This window comes from Mesoplodon bidens (assembly GCF_964165515.1).
Source record: "Mesoplodon bidens genome assembly, chromosome: 11".
Classification (NCBI taxonomy): Eukaryota; Metazoa; Chordata; class Mammalia; order Artiodactyla; family Ziphiidae; genus Mesoplodon; species Mesoplodon bidens.
Genome location: NC_138167.1, coordinates 84067469 through 84087900, shown reverse-complemented (window position 1 = coordinate 84087900; position 20432 = coordinate 84067469). Strand labels below are relative to the sequence as shown.

At 46.1% G+C, this 20432-nt stretch overlaps 1 protein-coding gene across 1 annotated transcript in view; it reads left to right on the top strand.

Moving 5' to 3' along the window:
• Positions 1–20432, top strand: part of PLXNC1 (plexin C1) — a 147834-nt gene that overhangs the window by 26071 nt on the left and 101331 nt on the right. The window contains exons 3-4 of the mRNA XM_081248722.1: positions 5145–5279; positions 8686–8786. Of these exons, the coding sequence (XP_081104848.1) occupies positions 5145–5279; positions 8686–8786 (236 nt within the window). The remainder of the gene's footprint in view (positions 1–5144; positions 5280–8685; positions 8787–20432) is intronic.

The following is a 20432-nucleotide window of genomic DNA, read 5'->3' as shown; positions in this document are numbered from 1 at the left end:
TGTGCTGGGCTGGGCTCTGTGGGTGGGGGTGGGGTTGGAGGTGATATTAACAGAAATCCAGAGGAGGAGGAGATCCTTCCTGTAGTCATCTGAGAGAGAGGAGGACCATGCTGAAGCAAAGACCCCAGTCCCTCTGTGCAGCACGTTGCTTTAGTAAAATTAAAGACGTGATGAAAATGGAAACTTCCTTGGGGGTGCGGAGATCCTTCTCTGCATAATCTAGCAAAAAGGAAAACCATTGGACCCACTCATCCTCAAACACTTTTAAAATTTAAATTGCATGTGTTTATTTTTAAAGACAGTACATTAACAGTGTTCAAAACTCAAAAGAACCAAGAAGGTCACCCATTCTTGACTTCTGGGGCAACCAGTGATAATGGTTTAGAGATATTTTATATACGTCTGCGAGCAAAAGGAGGAAGATAGTCTTTCTCCCCTTTTATTAAACATATATCTTATATATGTGTATATACATGTATATATACATATTTAATATAGCATGGTAAACATAACATATAATACATAAAGAGCTTTCTGATTCTTTTCATTGCTAAATAGTATTCCATTGCTTGCACCATAGTTTAGTTAACCAGGTCCCTATTGTTGGACGTTTCGGTTGTTTCAGTCTTTTGTTAGAACACACGACGCTGCAATAAATACCTATTACATATATCATTATATATGTATATATGAGGGAGTGTGGGATCTAAGGGTATGTGCTTTATAATGTTGAGAGAGAACGCCAAATTACCTTCCAGAGAAGTCTCACTCCCACCAACAATGAAGCATACCCCTTTAAACCCAGCACCTGCAGTTATCAGGACAAGCTTCACTGTTGGCCTCTCGAGGTAGCTTGTTCAAGAAACTGGTTGGCAAATCCTAGCACATGTACACTTTGGTAATTTAAGGAGAAAAAAAAGCAAGCAAGAAAGGCTTCCCTGCCATAAGTCCAAGTTCTAGAGAGAATACTGATGCTTCTTCTCTAAGGTATCAAGTAAATAAATCTGTATTGACCCAAATAAGACCTTTCTAGCCCCTTCCCCATCTGTATCCACCATGCTCCAAAAATAAATAAAATAAAATAAGCTCTAATAACAACTGCAGTGCAGCTCCTAACTCACTTAAAATAGATGAGTGGTGGTGCTTTGTAAAGTGTTTTTATTTACTTCTAAATTTTAAAGCAAATCCCAGACACTATGTCATTTCACCCCCTACATATTTCATTATGCATCTCTAAAAAACTATGATCATTTCTTTAAATCACCATAGTCATAAAGCTATGATTGCAAGTAACAAAATCATCAGTAATTCTTTAGAATTATCTAATATCAAGTCCATATAACTAAATTTTCCTGATCGACTCAAGAATGTCTTTTTAAAATTGTTTTGTCCAGGGCTTCCCTGGTGGCACAGTGGTTGAGAGTCCGCCTGCCGATGCAGGGGACGCGGGTTCGTGTCCCGGTCCGGGAAGATCCCACATGCCGCAGAGCAGCTGGGCCCGTGAGCCATGGCCGCTGAGCCTGCGCGTCCGGAGCCTGTGCTCCGCAACGGGAGAGGCCACAACAGTGAGAGGCCCGCGTAGCGCGAAAAAAAAAAAATTGTTTTGTCCAAATTGGTATCTGAACAAGGTCCTCAAATGACATTGAGGTGGTTCTGTTTCTCTTAATCTGAGTGACCTTCTCCTATCCTATGATTCACCTCTGTTGACTTTGAGGAAAGGAAGTCTGTTGTCCTGTGGAATGTCTCACACTGTGGATTTGGCTGTTCACTTTCTTGTGGCGCCATTTAGCTTGTTCCCCTACCCCTTCCGTTTCCCAATGCTAAATGGAAGTTAGCACTAAGGCTTGATCAGATTCGGCTTCAGCTTTATTGGCAAGAATGCTTCATAGGTGTTTCTGCCAAATGATGGTTTTAACGCGATGAATTCATCAAGAGAGATCTGGGCAGCAGCCTTCTCCTGAGCCTCACTTGAGAATGTTTCTATCCATCTTTATTTTAATCTGGTTTCCTATCTGTCCCCCTCTATACAAGCACTTTCCAAGAACCAGATCAGCTGTTTGAATCTGAGCTGATTAATAAAGAATGTGAATTAGAGATGGGAAGACAGGAGCCTGGCAAGTCCACACTTGGTCAGTTCCTGCCTGATGTCTCCCTTGGCTCTGTAGGCCAGGGTCTCTAATAGAACTTTCCATGATGGTGGAAATGTTCTATATCCGCACATACAATATGATAGCCACTAGCCGTATGTGGCTAGTGATTACTTGAAATGTGACTAGTGTGACTAAGGAAGTGAAATTTTAATTTAATTTAAATTTAAATAGCCATGTGTGGCTAATGGCTGCCATATTGGATGGTGCATCTGTGGAGTCATTTATAAATGACTTGGGGCACAGACTTTTCCCGCCTCCCTTGGGACCTAAATGCTGCTTTTCCTTTTGAAGAAGTCATATTTAATCTATTTAGTTACATTGATTTTACAGAGCTGCCACTGAACTTAATGAGCAGTTCATGGGCTCCTAGTGAGTTACTAGTTGCACCAAATCTACCTGGGTTTGACCCAGAGCAGGTGATGGAGGGAAATCACCATCGCAAGGCAAAGCCAGACTCAGGCCAGATCCTGAGCGCATGCGGGATGCTGCTCCGTGCGCCAAATTAATTTTTGATTAAATAGCAAAAATGTGCTTGCCATCAGGATGTGTGGTACAGGCATGTTATTGCTCAGTAGATGTGTGAAAGTAGACTTTAAAAAGAATCCCAGGTGCCAGTTTTTTCTTTTCAAATCATATGCCCAGTGTAACTGATGTCCACAGTGGTAGAGATATGAATATAGATATCATATCTGGATGTTTTCAAACTGGAAAAATGTTGAACATCTTCACTTTCAAAAGCATTGTATTGGGCTTCCCTGGTGGCGCAGTGGTTGAGAGTCCGCCTGCCGATGCAGGGGACGCGGGTTCATGCCCCGGTCTGGGAGGATCCCACATGCCGCGGAGTGGCTGGGCCCGTGAGCCATGGCCGCTGAGCCTGCGCGTCCGGAGTCTGTGCTCTGCAACGGGAGAGGCCACAGCAGTGAGAGGCCCACATACCGCAAAAAAAAAAGCATTGTATTGTTTGGGGCAAAGGGGTAGGTACCAAGATGATTAAGACATAGTCCCTACCCAAGAGGTGCTTGTAATCTAGTAATAGGTTATTATCCATTGGGTATTGTTGATGTGCTAAGCAGTATTCGTAATTCTCATTTGATCCTACAACACTGTGTATAAGGAAGGCATTGTTAGTTCCATTTTAGAGGTGAGGAAATTGAGGCCCAGGGAGGTTAAGTAAGTTACTAGCTCAGAGTAGCACATCTACTTGAAGGGTAGAGCCAGGATGCAAATCTGAGACCAAGCTACCATTATATTTCTCCAGGATTAGGGTAATCGTCTTCCGAGGAGTCTTCATATCCATGCTTCAAACCCCACCTTCTCACCATGTGTTTTCTCTGCTCAGAGCCCTGCAGTGGCTCCGCATCTCTCACCTAGAGTAAGAGGCAAAATCTTTACACAGGCCAACAAGAACCTATATGATCCACCGTGTTACCTCGCTGTCCACTCCTCTCTACCTCACTTGTTCTGCTCAGGCCACACTGGTCTGCTCTCAGTTTAGGGCTTTTGCACCAGTGGGTCACTCTTCTAAGAGTATGCTTCATCCACGTATCTAAATGACTCGCTCCAGCATCTCCTGTTAGTCTCTAAATAAAACGTCACTTTCTAATGAAACGTAATGCTGAACACACATTCTCCATCTTTTTAATCCACTTAATTTTGACCTATATCACCTGCTAACGTATTTTTTTTATTGGAGTATAATTGATTTACAGTGTTGTGTTAGTTTCTGGTGTACAGCAAAGTGATTCAGTTGGATTTACACATTGATCATGTGGGCACGATTCAGTTGTTCATTACAGTTGTATGTGATCTGTTCTTTTTCAGAGTCTTTTCCCTTATAGGTTATTACAGCATATTGAATATAGTTCCCTGTGCTAACTGTCGGTCCTGCTAACGTTTTGTTTTTTTTTGGGGGGTGTGTTGGGTCTTTGTTGCTGCGCGCAGGCTTTCTGTAGTTGTGGCGAGCGGGAGCTACTCTTCGTTGCAGTGCGCAGGCTTCTCATTGCATTGTGGTGCCTGCTGACATATTTTATAATTTACTTATTTATTGTTAATTGTCTATCATTACACTCCCCCCACCCCAGCATGCACATGAATGTAAGTTCTATAAGGGCAGGATTTTCCCACCATTTGTTCACTGCATTTTTGCAAACACCTGCAATGTGGCAGATACATATAGTGGATGTTCAAGAGATGTTTATTGACTAAAGATGAGTGAAACTCAGGTATGTCCAACTTCAAAGCCACACTTACTAATATTTTATATATAAATATGTACCTACTTGTTTAGGCCTGGTAAGTTGTCCTGGTTACTTTAAAACACCAGAACTGTGTAGACCCATAGAGGAGAATCAGAGTAACCCATGCAGGTACTCGTCAGGCTGCCTGCCTTTAGTTTTTGTTTGTTTGTTTGTTTTTGTTTTGTTTTGTTCTGTTTTTTTTGCGGTACGCGGGCCTCCCACTGCTGTGGCCTCTCCCGTTGTGGAGCACAGGCTCCAGACGCGCAGGCTCAGCGGCCATAGCTCACGGGCCCAGCCGCTCCGCGGCATGCGGGATCCTCCCGGACCGGAGCACGAACCCATGTCCCCTGCACCGGCAGGCGGACTCCCAACCACTGCAGCACCAGGGAAGCCCGTGCCTTTAGTTTTAAGATCACTTGGCATAACGCTAATGAAGCTGTCACTTGTGGCTTCTCATAAGGCCAGTTGTGGACAGTGAGCTTCCACATATGAGGATACTGCCCCAGCACCGAAGAGTGGCTTTGTGTGTGTGTGTGTGCACCACGACTTTGTCCCCTACAAAAGCAGAAATACCAAGCTTGTTATCACCAGCCTTGTTGAAGGCTGAGATATGAGCCAATGATTAAGGAACGTGGTACTTTAGCCAGTGTAGGTAGTGAGGAAGAAAGGATGTAATCTTAGCATTAAGCCATAAGTTTTGCCACCCTGAAATTCAAATTATTTAATAGAAGTCATATTTCTCTTTTTTAAAAAATAGGTTATTCTTGGTGAGAATTTGACTTCTAATTGTCCGGAGGTTATCTATGAAATTAAAGAAGAAACACCTGTTTTCTACAAACTCGTTCCTCATCCTAAGAAGAATATCTACATCTATCTAACAGCTGGAAAAGAGGTAGGCAGAAATACTAGTTACTGTTTCTGTCTTATGAATACAAATTGTTTAATTGATGTCATTATCGAGTGGTGAAGCTTTTACTTTGAACTACTGAGTTTAAACACTGCTGAAGGCTTCAAGAAGACACGCAGTGGTACACAGGCATGGAATTAAAAACCTTACTGTCAGTAAGTAAGCAAGAAATATTACCTAGACAATTTTATTATTGGCTGTATTTGCAGTGCCAAGTTTTTCAGAGAAAGGTATGCTTGCAAATGGGAGCGTAATCAGCGAGGTAACTGTATTTACACATTGATCATGTGGGCATTGAATGGTTAGATGCATTTATGAATATACCCGATGGGATTGGCTTTGGAATTTGGGGTTAATGTCAGGCCATAGTCTCATACACATTCATGAACTGGGAAATATATGGCACTCACCCTCCTTCTCTTAATTTATCTGGCTGTTTTAGTTTTTCTTCTTGCTTCAGCTTACTGAAATAAAAAGGATACCTTTTTACATTTTATTCATTTTTACAAAGTGCTTTCACCAAGGGAAGGAGGAGGGGAACTAATTGTTACTGAGCCCTTACTGATGCTGTGCTAGTTACTCTTCCAAAGAGGGTCTCTAGATGCATAGAGTTGTACACACACACACACACACACACACACACACACACACACGCAAACCGCAAAGTATAATAAACAATGTTAATGAAATCTGTCAGTAATCTAGTGAGATACAAATTACCCTTGTTTTATATATGAAGACCTAGGACTAAGGGAGGTTAAATATCTTCTCAAGGATATAGATAGAGAGCCTTGTCAGGGCTAGGACTTACATTCTACCTGATGTTAAAGCCCATGATAAATGGGGTCAAACCCCAAATTTGTGAAAACCAAACAGGCAATTCTGGCATGGTTGTTTTGACCCATGACCATTTGAACATACAAAGTGCAAAGAAGGTAAGTGAGACTTACATAATTACATAATGGATATAACAGATGCCCTCGGCCCACCCTCCTTTTCCATTCTTTTCCTCTCAGTCATCCTATGGAGAAGAGCAATGACATCAATCTCCATGTGCTGGCCGAGTCGCAGAGAAGGTGTGCGGCACCTTTTCACTTCTGACATGTCTAAAAAGGCTATATTGCCTTTTGCGTGTTGAAATGCCAGTTATTCAAACTGACTGCATTGAGATGGCCAGTGGATCTCATATACCTTTGTTCTTCACCGTACAGAATCTTTTTGACCAGCTTGCTTCAACATTTAAACACTGTCTATTATATTTCTTCCCCAGAGTTCTCGTATTTGAAAGATTTTTGTCTACTCAACAAACTGCACTTATTAAGTAACAATTCCCATTCTCAGACGTTATTTATCAAGGGCATCTCAAAACGGCCACTCAGAGCGCTGACTGTGCTACCACACAGAACTGATAAAATTCAGCTCAAAGCAAAGAAGATACTTGCAGCCTTGCTTAGTCTGTGCATGTTTTTCCAATCAGCTTTTTGAAACATTTCAAATAGCTCATAAATCCTTTCCCAGACCCCAGGACTGTAGGCTGAGAACCACAGTGAGAACTACCAGTAGTTGATAGGTCCTCACTTTCTGAAGGTGGAGAGTTCTAGTCTGGCCATTCAAAGCCTGAAGTCCTGGGAAGAGTTTTCCGCTGGGCATCAAAGCTGGTTATTCTTACCTTCTTCACTTAGATTCACTGCTAGAGATCCTATTAGTAAGACTTTGGTTCTCTGGTTGAGCCAGTATAAGCCCTAGAGAGACAAAACCTAAGGAAGGTCCTTTCCTAGACTCTTGGGGAGATAGTAACAGCCAAACTAAGACGTCCTGCTACATCCATAGAATCCTTGGTCATTAAAACAACCATATGGAAATAGATGCATTGCTGTGGAATAGTCCCCATAAATGTGTTAAGTTAGAGAAGCAGGTCCAATGTAGTATTTATGGTGGCCTTTCTTTCACATAGTTATATGTGTGTTTAAGTACATGTAGAGTCGTTCTCATAGAATGTTCTAGAGACTCATTTTCCACTCAATGTTCTGAGCAAAAGTGGTCCCAGGAGCAGATGTTACTTACTGTACCACTCCTAGAGTATCATAATAGAGCATTCAAAGGCTCTCAGAAGCCTTGTGCCAAGGAAACGTATGCTTTTTCCCTGTGAGGTTTCACATGTTTGTTGGACCGTGGAAACTTTTCTCATGTAATAGCAATAGCCAGCATTTATTGAGCATTTATTATGTGCCGGGCAATGTTGGTAATAACCCCGTGAAGTCAGCAGCACTATCACCGTTTCCCAGGTGAGAAAACAAGGTTGGAGAGATTCCGTGACATTTGTGAAAATCCCCCAGAGTTACAAAGATGTGCTGTGAGCTACAAGGAAATGTCCACATTCTGGTTAATTCTGGCTCAGGCTGGTGGTCTGCCCGCCACATCTGTCAGCAGCACTGAGGACTGTGAGATGATGGGCGGTGGTTATCCTCCACGAAGTCAGCTTGGAATGGAAGGGTGTTCCTCGGGATAGCTCCTGCTTTTCTCACAAACCCCTTCTAGAACTCTCTATTTCTCTATATGTTTTAAGAAGTTACTTATACTTTCCAGCAGGTACAACTTCCTGGCTTAATGAATTCCACAGGTTTCCTGACTACGCTGTGGGATTTTGCCTGCAGAAAGTGCACCGTGTGAGGCTCAGGTCCTCCCTGCCTCCCCCGCAACCCTGCTTGGAGGCTCTGCCGGCCTCCAGGGCGTGGGTGTGCCCAGTACCAGCGCCCACCTCAGGGGCTGCTGTTTTCTGACAACTGGAAGAGGCAGCTCTAGGGGCCAGGAATGATTGGAAAACTCCCCGTTTCTTTTATTTTCACCTCCAGCGGAGGGAGTGTGAGCGGTGAGCCAGGAGCGGAGGTGGTGGGTCACCCCTAGGAGGGGTGTGGGAGGGTGGTCCTCACTTCCATGTCAGGTGCCAGCCTCGTGCTGACACTCCAGGTCAGAGCCTGTTGCTTTCCCCAGACGCTCACCTCCAAGGTACCATTGACTGTCACTGAAAACCAGGTGACCTGATTCCACGATCCTTGAAAGTCACTGTTGGCATATCAGAAACCTGACCGTGGATCAGGCTCACCTGTGAGAACTCTTAAAAAGGCAGATTCCTAGGCCCCACCCCAGACCTACTCAGCTAGAGTCTCAGCGGCAGGGGGTCTGGGAATCTGCCCTTTCAAAAGCTCCCCAGGAGATGCTGATAAACTGCTTCATACCCTAGAACTTGAGAACCGCTGCCCGACGTCATTACACAGACGTTCGGCGTCTGAGTGGATAAATGTCTCTTTGTGGCCCTTCATCAGATAAGGTGTTGTAGTTTTTCTGGTGTTGCTCATAATTCCGTCTGAACTGCCGTCATCTTTATTTTTAGGTGAGGAGAATTCGTGTTGCGAACTGCAGTAAACATAAATCCTGTTCGGAGTGTTTAGCAGCGACAGACCCTCACTGCGGTTGGTGCCATTCGCTACAGAGGTATTTCTTGAGTTCTTTCTCACCAGCTCACAATTCCGAAACAGTGTCATGCGGCTGCACACTTGTTGCCCTACTTTAAGGATCCGTTCCAGTGACCTGGGGGGACTGATCTCTGCGTCAACTAAAATACCAGCGTGTAATCTGAATCAGTTCTCAGGGATGTTCCCAGTTGTGTCGGTGCTACTGAATCATTTGACCTGAACCACCGAGAGGGTCCCCAACGTGGAGGGCAGAGGTTGAGGGGGGTTGGGGGAAGGGTACCGGCGTAAGTTGGAGCTGTCACTTTAGCTTTTACTTTTCTACAGAGTTCTCCAAGACTGGAGGGAGATGCAAAATGTGCTCTGTCAGAGGAGATAAAAGAATAGGCGTGTTTGAAAATTTTCAGATGAATCCTCATGCTGTCACGTGTTTGGTTGGCTCCGTGGAAGCCTGATTATTGACGATGTTGTCTCTGGCTGCGCTGTACAGCTGTGCACAGGCCTGATGTGCAGTCTCAGTCTCCGGGCAGAATCTGCCCAGCCTGGTCTTGAATTACGATGTTCACGACCCATCTAGGCCCAGGGCGACTTGTAGCAGCTTCCTCGCCATGGCAGCTCCCAGCGTCGCTGGGACCGGCCTGGTTGGATGTGCTGTTGCCATGGCAACCCAGTACTCGGGCTTTTGCTATAGAAGCAAGGAAGAGAGAGCCTGAGCTGCAGCTCAGGAAGGGGGAAAAAAAAACACAACAGTGTCTGTCAGTTTGGTGCGTTCAGTTTTTAAAGGTGAAAAAGGATAAGAAAGACTAGAACAGGTGCAGAGAAGCTGAAGGCTAAACAAGGGGCGATTTAGGGAAAGAAAGGAAGACTGGGAGTAGAATTGGGGAGCCTTTGGGGGACGAAGGCAAGAGCAATGAAGGGAGAGGAGAAGAATACAGTGTAAGCAAGAGGTTCAGGACACAAACGAAAAATATGGGGATGGAATTCATTAAGAGTTCCTGGAGGAAGTCTGAAGCGGAGATGCAGGAAGACGCGTAATTGCCCTTGCTTCTGCTGAGCTTCCTTACCGGGCTGCTTCCTTCAGAATCATCGGCAGACAAAAGAGGCAAGGCCAGGAAGATTCTCATGAATAATTGTAATTGGGTAGGAACGTTTGCTTCTTGTCGCTTGCCTAAGACTAGAGTTTAAGAAATTAACTGATCAGGAACAGCACTGCCTCGCCACACACCCACTGAGCAGTTTTGCCATAATCTTTCTGATCTGTTCCATTTATGTAGCTTCTCTGTCTATATTTGTAGAGCTCTGTGCAGGAGTTAATTCAGTGACAGCACTGGAGATGGTGGTGATGGTCACAGTGGTGACGGTGATTAAACAGCCATGCGTAGCAGCTAGTGGCTACTCTTTTGGCAAACACAGGTCTGGCGTTCATAGGAGATGTCCGAGCTGGTGATATGACTCTGGGGGTTAGTAGTATTCCGATGGTACGTCGTGAAGTCTTCAGACCAGATGAGGGAGGGAGTGTAGATGGAGAGGAGGATTAGTTGGAAAACTGAGCGTTGAGGCGGTACAGTGTTTAGGGGTCAAGGAGATGAAGAAGTAACAGACGGGGAGAGAACAACCACAAGGGGAAGCGGAAAGACTAAAGAAGCTGGCCTGATAGAAGCCCAGGGAAGAAGGGAGGACGGGAGCGGTCCATTGTGCCAGATCGTGCAGAGAGGTCAGGCAAGAGAGGAAGAGAATGGAGCCACTGGACTTAGCAGGCGATGACTGGTACGGTGACAAGGACAGGAAGTGGTGCTAAAGCTGTAAGAGAGGGCTTCCCTGGTGGCGCAGTGGTTGAGAGTCCACCTGCCGATGCAGGGGACACGGGTTCGTGCCCCGGTCCGGGAGGATCCCACATGCCACGGAGCAGCTGGGCCCGTGAGCCATGGCCGCTGAGCCTGCGTGTCCAGAGCCTGTGCTCCGCAACGGGAGAGGCCACAGCAGTGAGAGGCCCGCGTACCGCAAAAAGAAAAATTAAATAAAGCTGTAAGAGAAAATTAGAAGAGGGCAGAGTGGAGACAACTCTTTTGAGGAGCTTTGCTGAGAAAGACAGCAGAAAAATGGAGCAGACGTTGGAGGAAAAAGTGGAGTCCAGAGAGCTTTGGGGTTTTTTTAAGATACGTGAAATAGCAGTGTGTTTTTGTGCTGTCGGGAAAGTTCCAGTAGAGAGAGAGAAACTGATGATACAAGAGAGAGAAGGGAGAATTGTGGGGTGTTGTCTTTCAGCAGATGAAAGAAAATATGATCTTGTGTGCCAGTGGGGGGCCCAGCCTCGGCCAGGAGCATGGGACCCTTCATCCTTGGTCATGGGAGGGAAGGTGAAGAATATGGGCTCAGGAGCAGGTCGGTGATGGAAGTATGCACCGTGTCTTTGCATGTGCCTTTACATGATTTTCAGTAATGTAAGATGGGTGAGGTGAGGGAGGAAGCCCTGGAGTTGGAAGGGAGAAGAGAGAGAAGGTATGGGCCAGAGTGGAAGAGAGAACAGAGCCGGGAAAGGGAGAACAGTTGCCAGACAACATCAGGGCTCACTTGAAGTCAGTGGTCTTGCTTTTGAAGAGACAGCCGTAAGCATGGGTTTGCTTTCACAAGCCATGTATGGCTCCGTGGGCATAGTGGTAGGGTAGTGGAGAGTTAGATTTAGCCCGAGATGGGGCTTTGCCAGGAAATACGTTCAAGAGGGGAAAGCGGGGCCCAGAGCTGAGGGTGCCTACGAGGGATGGACAGTGATATGGATTTGGGTCCTAAAACAATAGTGGACCCTGGGCTCCAAGCCAGAAGTGAGCTCTAGGGAGGGATGTGAGGACACGAGGGGAGTGAGAGTTGTGAAAAGGTAGCCAGCTCTGTGCAGGGGAGGTTGTTTTGGGGTTTAAAACTTGTTGGACCTGGGGAAATGGAGAAGCGGTAGTGGCCGGACTGTGGGGAACTTGGAATTAAGGTCATGGAGGGGGCGGAGTTATTGGTACTGACAAGGTCTGGGGTGTGATTGTGTAGCTGAAATAGGATGAAGGACAAGATCATTGGCAGAGAGGGTCAGGGAACTGAGGAGGGGTCAGAGTGTTCGGTGGGCCAGTCACCAAGAAGGACTATGGGAGCAATGTTGGAGAGACCAAGGAGGCAAACAGTCAAGAAAAGAAAGGAATTGCCCATGGGCGGGGTGGCCTGTGGATGGTCTTGACGAGGAGGGGCCGGGGGGGTCTGGCAGATGGCCCGATGGCGTGAGCTTCTGAGCTGGGGAGTGCAGGGGATGGGGCCAGGCTTGGAAAGAAAGGAAGAAGATTCATCCCGAGGAGGCAGCAAGAGACAAGTAGGACCACTGTGGTGAGGGAGAGGAAACAGCCAGCCCTTGGTGGGCTGCAGGGACACAGTGTCCTTGGGGAGAGCCTGGTGAGCAAGACCAGCAAGGTGGTGAAGGGAACAATTGGAGAAGTTGAAGACATCAGGACTTTTACTGATGATGGGCTGTGATAAAGGAATCCAGCCTTCTGGAAAAGCCTGCTCACGGCTTCCCCTGCTTCTGCTCTTGTCCCCTCACCCCTGCCCCAAGAGGAGTGGTCTTGTAAAAATCTAAACCAGATCAGTTTACTCCCCAGCTTAAAAACCTCCACTGGCCTCCGTCGCAGAATTCAGTCTGACTCCCTTGCTCCCAGGGCCTGAATACAGGGCTTCCCAGAATCGGGTCTTGGTTATTCTCAGACCTCTCATGCCGCTCTCTCCTTCGTTCACTCGACCCCAGCCACATGAGCTTGCTTTCTGACTTAAGAATATGCCAGGCTTGTTCCTGCCTCAGGGACTTCTCACCTGCTGTTTCCTCAGTCTAGAAAATTCTTCCCCCAATCCTTCCACGGCTGGCTCTTTCTTGCTCATCAGGTCCCAGCATACATGTCTCCCTGCAATGACCCAGTCTGAAGTGGCCTCACCTCACTCACAGTGACATCACTGTTTTAGATTCTTCCTGGCTCCATCACTATTTGAAATGATCTTCTTTCTCTGCCTCTTCCTTTATTAAAATGTAAGTTGCATGGGAACCTCGTCTTGTTCATGACTGTATCCCCAGAATCTAGAATGGTGCCTGGTGCATAGTAGGTGCTTAAAAAATATATGTTAAATGAATGGAGTACACTGAGTGAGTGGGAAACTCTACCAATGGCATGCTGAGACGTGTGCATTAAGTATGATAAAACATTCCGGATTTGTGGGCTGATGGCCCTTCCCAGCCACGTCAGATCACTTGGTTTCAAACTGGCTTGGTTCTGACCTGAGATGAAATAAAACTAAGCCTCAGATCTGTGACTCATGTTAAGCTGTCAGTGCCGTTCAAAATTAGGAATTCTAAAGGGGGTTGTTTTCTTATAACTATAGAGCATCCCACTGTGTTTATTGTAAATGTCACAGATTTATTTAGAAAAATAACTTATTTTCTTGATTGAGAAGGTTGGGCTTTATTTCATACACGTCTAGAAAGTGGATTTGTTGAGTTGGGGGGTGCAAGAAAATGATCTTAACTTCCTTTTGATCGGACGTTAAGAATAGGCATCCAATATAAGCAGACAAAAAGCAATTAGATAAACAATGAGCTCTAAAAAGTCTAGTATTTTATTGTTGGAACCTCAAATCCACCCTATGCTGAATTTGTCTGTGTGGGTGGAAAGTGAATTTTCGCAGGCTGAATATCTTGGGTTTGGAAGCAGCTTCTCAGTTTCTCCCATATTGCAAAGCACAGCACATGTGTTTAGTTATGGATTTCCACAAAACTGGCAATCCGGAACCAATGAGCGGGTGAGGTTCCAAAAGTTCATTTGCAAGTTTTTTTGGCGCTCGGAATGCATTTTCCCATAGAAACAATGTCATAAATTAAGGACTGATTCTCAAGTCAGCCCACAAAATTCAATCTATCTAATTTCAACAAATATTTATTGAATCTCTACCAAGAACCCAAGAACCCAGTGTGGGAACTGAGATAACTAGGTGATACTGAGAGAAATCAGATGCTGTTCTCGGCCTTAAGGAATTCACATGCCAGCTAGGGAGACAGAGACGTCAGTGGCCAATGTTCATTCCTTCAGTCATACATCCCATCGACAGATATTTACTGAGCGCCTACTATGTGCTTGGGATACTGTTCTTTCTTGCCCGCATGGAGCTTGCAATCTAGTGAGGGATAGAGACAGTGTTAGTAGTCAGGTTTCTGCTCCAGTAATACTGTGTTAACAAACAGATTTTTAGTGACTTACAAGAACAAAAATTTGTTTTTCTTGATCACGGGTCAGCTTCAGCAGCGGCTGCAGGTGGAGAGTTTGATTCAGGTCTACTTCACATGTCTCTCATCCTGCACATACTCTCCTCAAGGCAGGTAGCAGAAGCACAAGAACCCAAGCTAAACTCTGCAGCACATTCAGAGCCTCTGCTCATGTCGTGTTTGCTGATATTCCATTGGCAAGCAAGCCACATAGCCAAGCCCAGCATCAGTGGGGTAGCAAAACATACACTGCCTACTCTAGTGGCAAAGGGTATGGGTGTGTTATTCCAGTACAGGAGAGATTGCAGAACTGGGAACAATAATCCGGTCTACCCTAATAAGTTAAGGAGCTACCAATCTACTAATAAGTAAATAGAGAATAATAGGGTTAGCACAGAGGACGTGGAGGATTCCATGGGGACACATAAAAACAAACAAACATCTAACCAACAAATAGCAAGTGTTGGCGAGGGTGTGGAGAAAAGGGAACGCTAGTGCACTGTTGGTGGGAATGTAAATTGGTGCAGCCACCATGGAGAACATTTTGGAGGTTCCTCAAAAAATTAAAAATAGAACCACCAGGTGATCCAGCAATTCCACTTCTAGGTATTTTTCTGAAGAACATGAAACACTAGTTCAAAAAGATACATTCATCCCTATGTTCATTGCAGCAGTATTCACAATAGACAAGATATGGAAGCAGCCTAAGTGTCCGTCGATAGATGAATGGATAAAGAAGATGTGGTGTATATATACACAGTGGAATACTACTCAGCTGTTAAAAAATGAAATCTTGCCATTTGCAGCAACATGCATGGACCTAGAGGGCATTATGCTAAGTGAAATAAGTCAGAGAAAGGCAAATATTGTATGATTTCACTTATATGTGGAATCTAAAAAACAAAACAGATGAACAAAAATAACAAAACAGAAATAGAGTCGTAGGTACAGAAACAAACAAGTGGTTGCCCAAGAGGAAGGGGTTAGGGGGATGAGTGAAATTGGTGAGGGAGATTAAGAGGTACAAACTTCCAATACAAAAAAATTAGTCATGGGAATGAAATGTGCAGCATGGAGAATATAGTCAGTAATATGGCAATAACTTTGTATGGCAATGGATGGTAACTAGACTTGTCGTGATTATTTTGTAATGTATAGAAATATCAAATGCAGGTGGAGCTAACATAGTGTTATAGGTCAGTTATACTTCAGTTACAAAGACAGCAACAGGTACAGTGAAAATGAATCAATCAAAGAAAACTAACCTAAACTTAAGGTCAGAGGAGGCTTCCTGGAGGAAGGGATGTCTAAGCTGAGCCTGAAGTGTGAGCAGATACCATCCAGGTAAAGAGGAAGCCGGGGAAGCTGAGGGAACAGACGGTGCCAAGGTTGGAAGCTGGAGGAGCGCCTGGCCTAATGGACAGTAGGGGAAGCGTGCAGTCTAAGGAACGTTGGTTAATGAGGGCGGCCTGGTAGGCAGGGGCAGGGGAGGAGGGGTCTTAAAACCCACGTTAAAGCATTTGAATTTCGTTGGAAAGACTTTGGGAAGCCATCCCAGGGTTTCAATCAGAAGACAGACTAGATCATTTGTGTGTTTCAGAACAAGCATTCTGGTGCAAGGTAGACTAGAGACGACACCGCTGGAAGCCAGCAGGTCCCTTAGAAGGTGGTTGTAAACCAGCAAGGGCTTGGGGACTGAATAAGAGAGACGGTAGTGTGTATGGAAAGAAGTAGGCAGATTTAAAAGCTATTTGGAAGATAGAATTGACAGGACTTAGGGATTAATTGGATCCCCCCTTGAGTCTGACACACTAAAAATAGGGCCATAAAATGAAAAATAAAATATCAAGGTGGCCACCGTTTTTCTGGAAGATGTATTCTGTCTCCCTTGATCTAAGTCCTCACAAAGAAAGTAAAGAAATGATACCAGACATACACTGGATTCCTACTGTGTTCCAGGCCTTGTACGAGGTGCTAGGTTGGAGCCCAATGAACGGGTACCCAAGTCAGACGGAGAAGGACTTCCAAGAGGTGTGGAGCTGAGTCTCATAGGTGCAGGGGCTTTGCTGTTGAGATGATAGGGCAAAGAGTATGGGTATCTGCCTTGTGTACCAGAGGGACAGAGGTGTCATTGACCGAGCAGGAATGTCGGAGAACTATCCAGTTTGGGGTGCCCAGTAATGCAGGGGGATGACTTCCACACTGGCAGCAGGAAGAATGCAGACCTGGAGCCAATGTGTGGTGTCGAATCCAGGCTTCTTTGTGACCTGAAAGTTTCTTATCTTCCCTGTGCCAGACCTCCTCTTCTGTAAAGCAGGGCTAATAAAGGTGCCTCCCTTGCAGGTTTGCTGAGAAAATTAAACCGGATGACGTGCATAAAGTCCTAGGCACAGTGCCTGTTCACAGTAAGCACTCAAGTCACGTTAACTACTACTGTGGCGGAAGCCCAGAGGAAGGAGCCGTTGGTGGTAACCTAGGTTGGGAAAGGCTTCAGAGAGGAGGTGGCATTAAAATTGGGTCTTGGGGAAGAGGAAAAAAATGGATCTTGAGGCCTGAGTAGATGTTCCGTGAGGGAAGGAGCGGGTGAGAGGTGATTCAGGGAGCAGAACCAGCACAATAAAGAGATCATTTTATTTTATTGTTTTGGCCATGCTACCTGTGGGATCTTAGCTCCCCGACCAGGGATCGAACCCACACCCCTGTAGTGGAAGCACAGAGTCTTAACCACTGGACCACCAGGGAAGTCACTACAATAAGAGATCTTTTGAGGGGATGGCAAATTGAATCATGTTACCCCAGCACTGGCTCTGGAAGCAAGGAAGTAGATGGGAGGGACCACGATGGGAAGGGCTCCGAGTTTGGACTTTATTAGTTGGTGCTGGGAACTTATTAAAGGGTTTTCAGCAGAGGACTGGCACGATCATATTTGTGTTTTTAAAAGATGATCCTGTTGGCATTGTATATAGAAGATGAAGTGCGTTAACCCAAGCATTCATTGTACCACACTTGTCACTCCTACCCCCTCTAGGGTCACTGTCTTCTAGTATATTTTATGAAGAGTGAGTTTATCTCACGTCTCTTCCTGAGTCATCTACTTAGCGGCTGTTTCTCCAAATTTCACGTACCTCTCCACTTCTCCCAGCACCACCACGGGCTCCACTTGCGGTCCCAGTCATGTAATGGAACCAGGGCTGGGTCCTCTTCAGAAACTGGGCCACATAGGAGAGGCCACACTCATCTTTATTGTCCCATCCCAGAATGCCCCACCCTGCACAGGATGTGTTCAGGGCGGGGACAAAGCCCCCAGGCGTGCTAATTATAAGGTATCTGTGGGCTCCCCTCACTTGTTTGTATACATTTAACATTTACTCATATCCTTCTGCATGTTTCTTCCACGTTTACAGTTAGAAGACTTCCAAGCAGCCCCTGGTAGCATTTTTAGGTTTTCATCTGCTGGCTGGCTGGTCAACACGTGACTGTGAACAAGGTCATTTCTCAACCTGGTCTGACAACAGACTTCCTGAAAGGGTTGGGGTAACAGAAAGGGATTTGAACACTGGAGAGAAAAACTAAAATCTGCCTGCTAAACATATTAATCCTCAATACCTCAGAGTAATAAGCAAAAAGAATTCAGTGATTTGCTTATGGACAAACCCAGTTCCTTGCATTGCTCTCCTCCCCAGGGCCAGTCAACCACCCTAAGGCCTATGAGCTGCTACTGCCTGAAAACTTGACCAAGACAACCCCTGGAGCATGGTAACCCAGAGCCACATTGTTCTGAAACCTGAGTTAGTCTGGTTTGGTCTGCCATCATTAGACGTGGGCACTGTGTAGCAGAGATGGCCCCTGAGGGCTTTTCAGTAGAGGAATCCATCAGAATGTGCCCACTTATCCTTCAGAAAGCTATTACAGTGCCCCTTCTCCAGGAAGCCTGCCTTGAGTCCAGGCCCAGCCAGGAGACAGGGTCACCATGCATGGAGGAATATGCTTGTCACACATCAGATACTGTGCCCTGAATGTTCCATGCATGTTCCATTTAGTCCTCCTGGTACCTTGTGAAGAAAGTACTATTACAATTCCCACTTTTTTTTTTTTTTTTTTTTTTTGCGGTACGCGGACCTCTCACTGTTGTGGCCTCTCCTGCTGCGGAGCACAGGCTCCGGACGCGCAGGCTCAGCGGCCATGGCTCACGGGCCCAGCTGCTCCGCGGCATGTGGGATCTTCCCGGACTGGGGCACGAACCCGCGTCCCCTGCATCAGCAGGCGGACTCTCAACCACTACACCACCAGGGAAGCCCACAATTCCCACTTTTGAGAAGAGAAAACAGCCTTAGGTTTCTATATTCATTTCCTACTGCTGCGGTAGCAAATCACCACAACCTTGCTGGCCTAAAACAACATACATTTATTATCTTGCGGTTCTGGAGGTCAGAAGTCTGCAGTGGGTTTCACCTTGGGCTAAAACCAAGGTGTAGAAAGGTCTTCGTTCCTTCTGGAGGCTGTAGGGAGAATCCGTTTCCTTGTCTTTTCTAGTATCTGGAGGCAGCCTAGGTTCCTTGGCTTGTGGCCTCTTCTTGCATCTTCAAAGCCAGCAGTCTGGCCTCTTCAGATCTTTCTGGCTCTGAATGCTGTTTCCGTCATCATGTCTCTTTTCCTGACTCTGATCCTCCTGCCTCCTCTTATGCAGCCTCTTGTGATTACTTTGAGCCCACTCAGATAATCCAAGATAATCTCCCCATTTTGAGATCCTTAATCACATCTTTGAAGTCCTTCTTGCCATGTAAGGTAACATATTCACAAGTCTCAGAGATTAGGACATAGATATCTTTGGGGGCCATTAATCTGCTTACTACAGGTTGTGTAAGTAGTGGAACCAGGATTCAAATCTAGGCTCAGCTCTAACTCCCAAGCCAGTACCTTTACCTACCACTATAGTGAAAGGGAAGAGAAACAAAGGAGACATTATCCCTCGTGGTGGTGGGAGGAGAGGGCAGAGCCTGGTCCACATGGACCCACCATGGATGACTGATTAAATATGGAACTCCGGGCCAACCTGAGTTACAGAAACCCTTCCACCTTGAAAGTTTAAGCATCTATGCATTCACTTAACAGATCTTTATTGAGTACCTAGTGTGTGTCAGACACTGTTCTAAGCACCAGCATTCTCTAGCAGTGAACAGCTCAGCCCCAAATCTTTGCCCTCATGGAGGTCCTTCTAGTGAGCTGTGTTAGTTTCCTAGAGCTGCCATAGCAAATGGTCACCAACTCAGTGGTTTCAAACAATGCAGGTTTATTCTCTCCCAGTTCTGGAGGCTGGAAATCCAAACTCAAGTTGTTAGCAGGGCCACTTTCCCTCTGAAGCCTCGAGGGGTGAAACCTTCTTCTCCTCTTCCAGCTTCTGGTGGCTCCTGGTGGCTCCTGGTGTTTCTTGGCTCTGGCAGCATATCTCCAACCTCTGCCTCCATCTTTATGTGGTCTTAAATGTCCTCCTCCTCTCTCTTGGCCAAACAGTCATTGAACACCTTAAATCCAGGACGATTTCATCTTGAGATCCTTAACGAATTACATCTGCAAAGGCCCTATTTCCAAGTAAGGTCACATTCTGAGCTTCCACGTGGGTGTGAATCGTGGGGACCATATTATTCGACCCACTACATGAGGGAAGATGGACGGTGTGAAAATAAAGAAGAAAATAGCATGTCAGATGCAATCACTATTAGGAAGGAAAATAAAGCAAGGGGGTAGGGCATGCTGACTGGAGGCAGGGGAGGTTAGTTTCAACCAGAGGATCCTGGAAAGCCTCACGGAGACGGGGACAGCTGAGCCAAGACCCAGAGGAGCACACTCCACTTTGGGGATGTCCCCCTGCGTAGGCTGTGGCCTCATCTAGCCGAGTGGCCGGGAAGACAGTTGGAGGTGAAAGATGGTTCTCATTCTGCATCTGTCCCTCCTTTCTTTCCAATCCGGGATGTGTCCTCGTGCCTGACGTCTGTGCAGTGACACTCCTTTATGGTCCAGTGCAGCTCTAATGGCAGCCATCATCATAATAATGGGGTTTGGGGGTGGCCCCTCCTCCTTGTGTGAGGACCCCATTGTGTCAACTAATTGTGTAGAAGCAAGTGGGACAGCTGTCTGTGGGGTGGAAGCAGTGGGGAGCAGAGAGGAATATGTTATTCGGGCCTGGGGGCATCACTGAGTTACCCTGGCCGAGGCCAAACCCGTGCATCTGGGTTACCGAAGATGCTGAAAGGGATTTGGGGGCCTTCTCACGCTGGCAGGGGCGGGTCTTGGGTGGACCTGAATCCCCTGGGTTCTTCATCATCTTTGTCAGCTGTTAGAAGAGCTGGGAATATTTCAAAGCAGAAGGTGAAGGGGGTTGAAACTATGAAG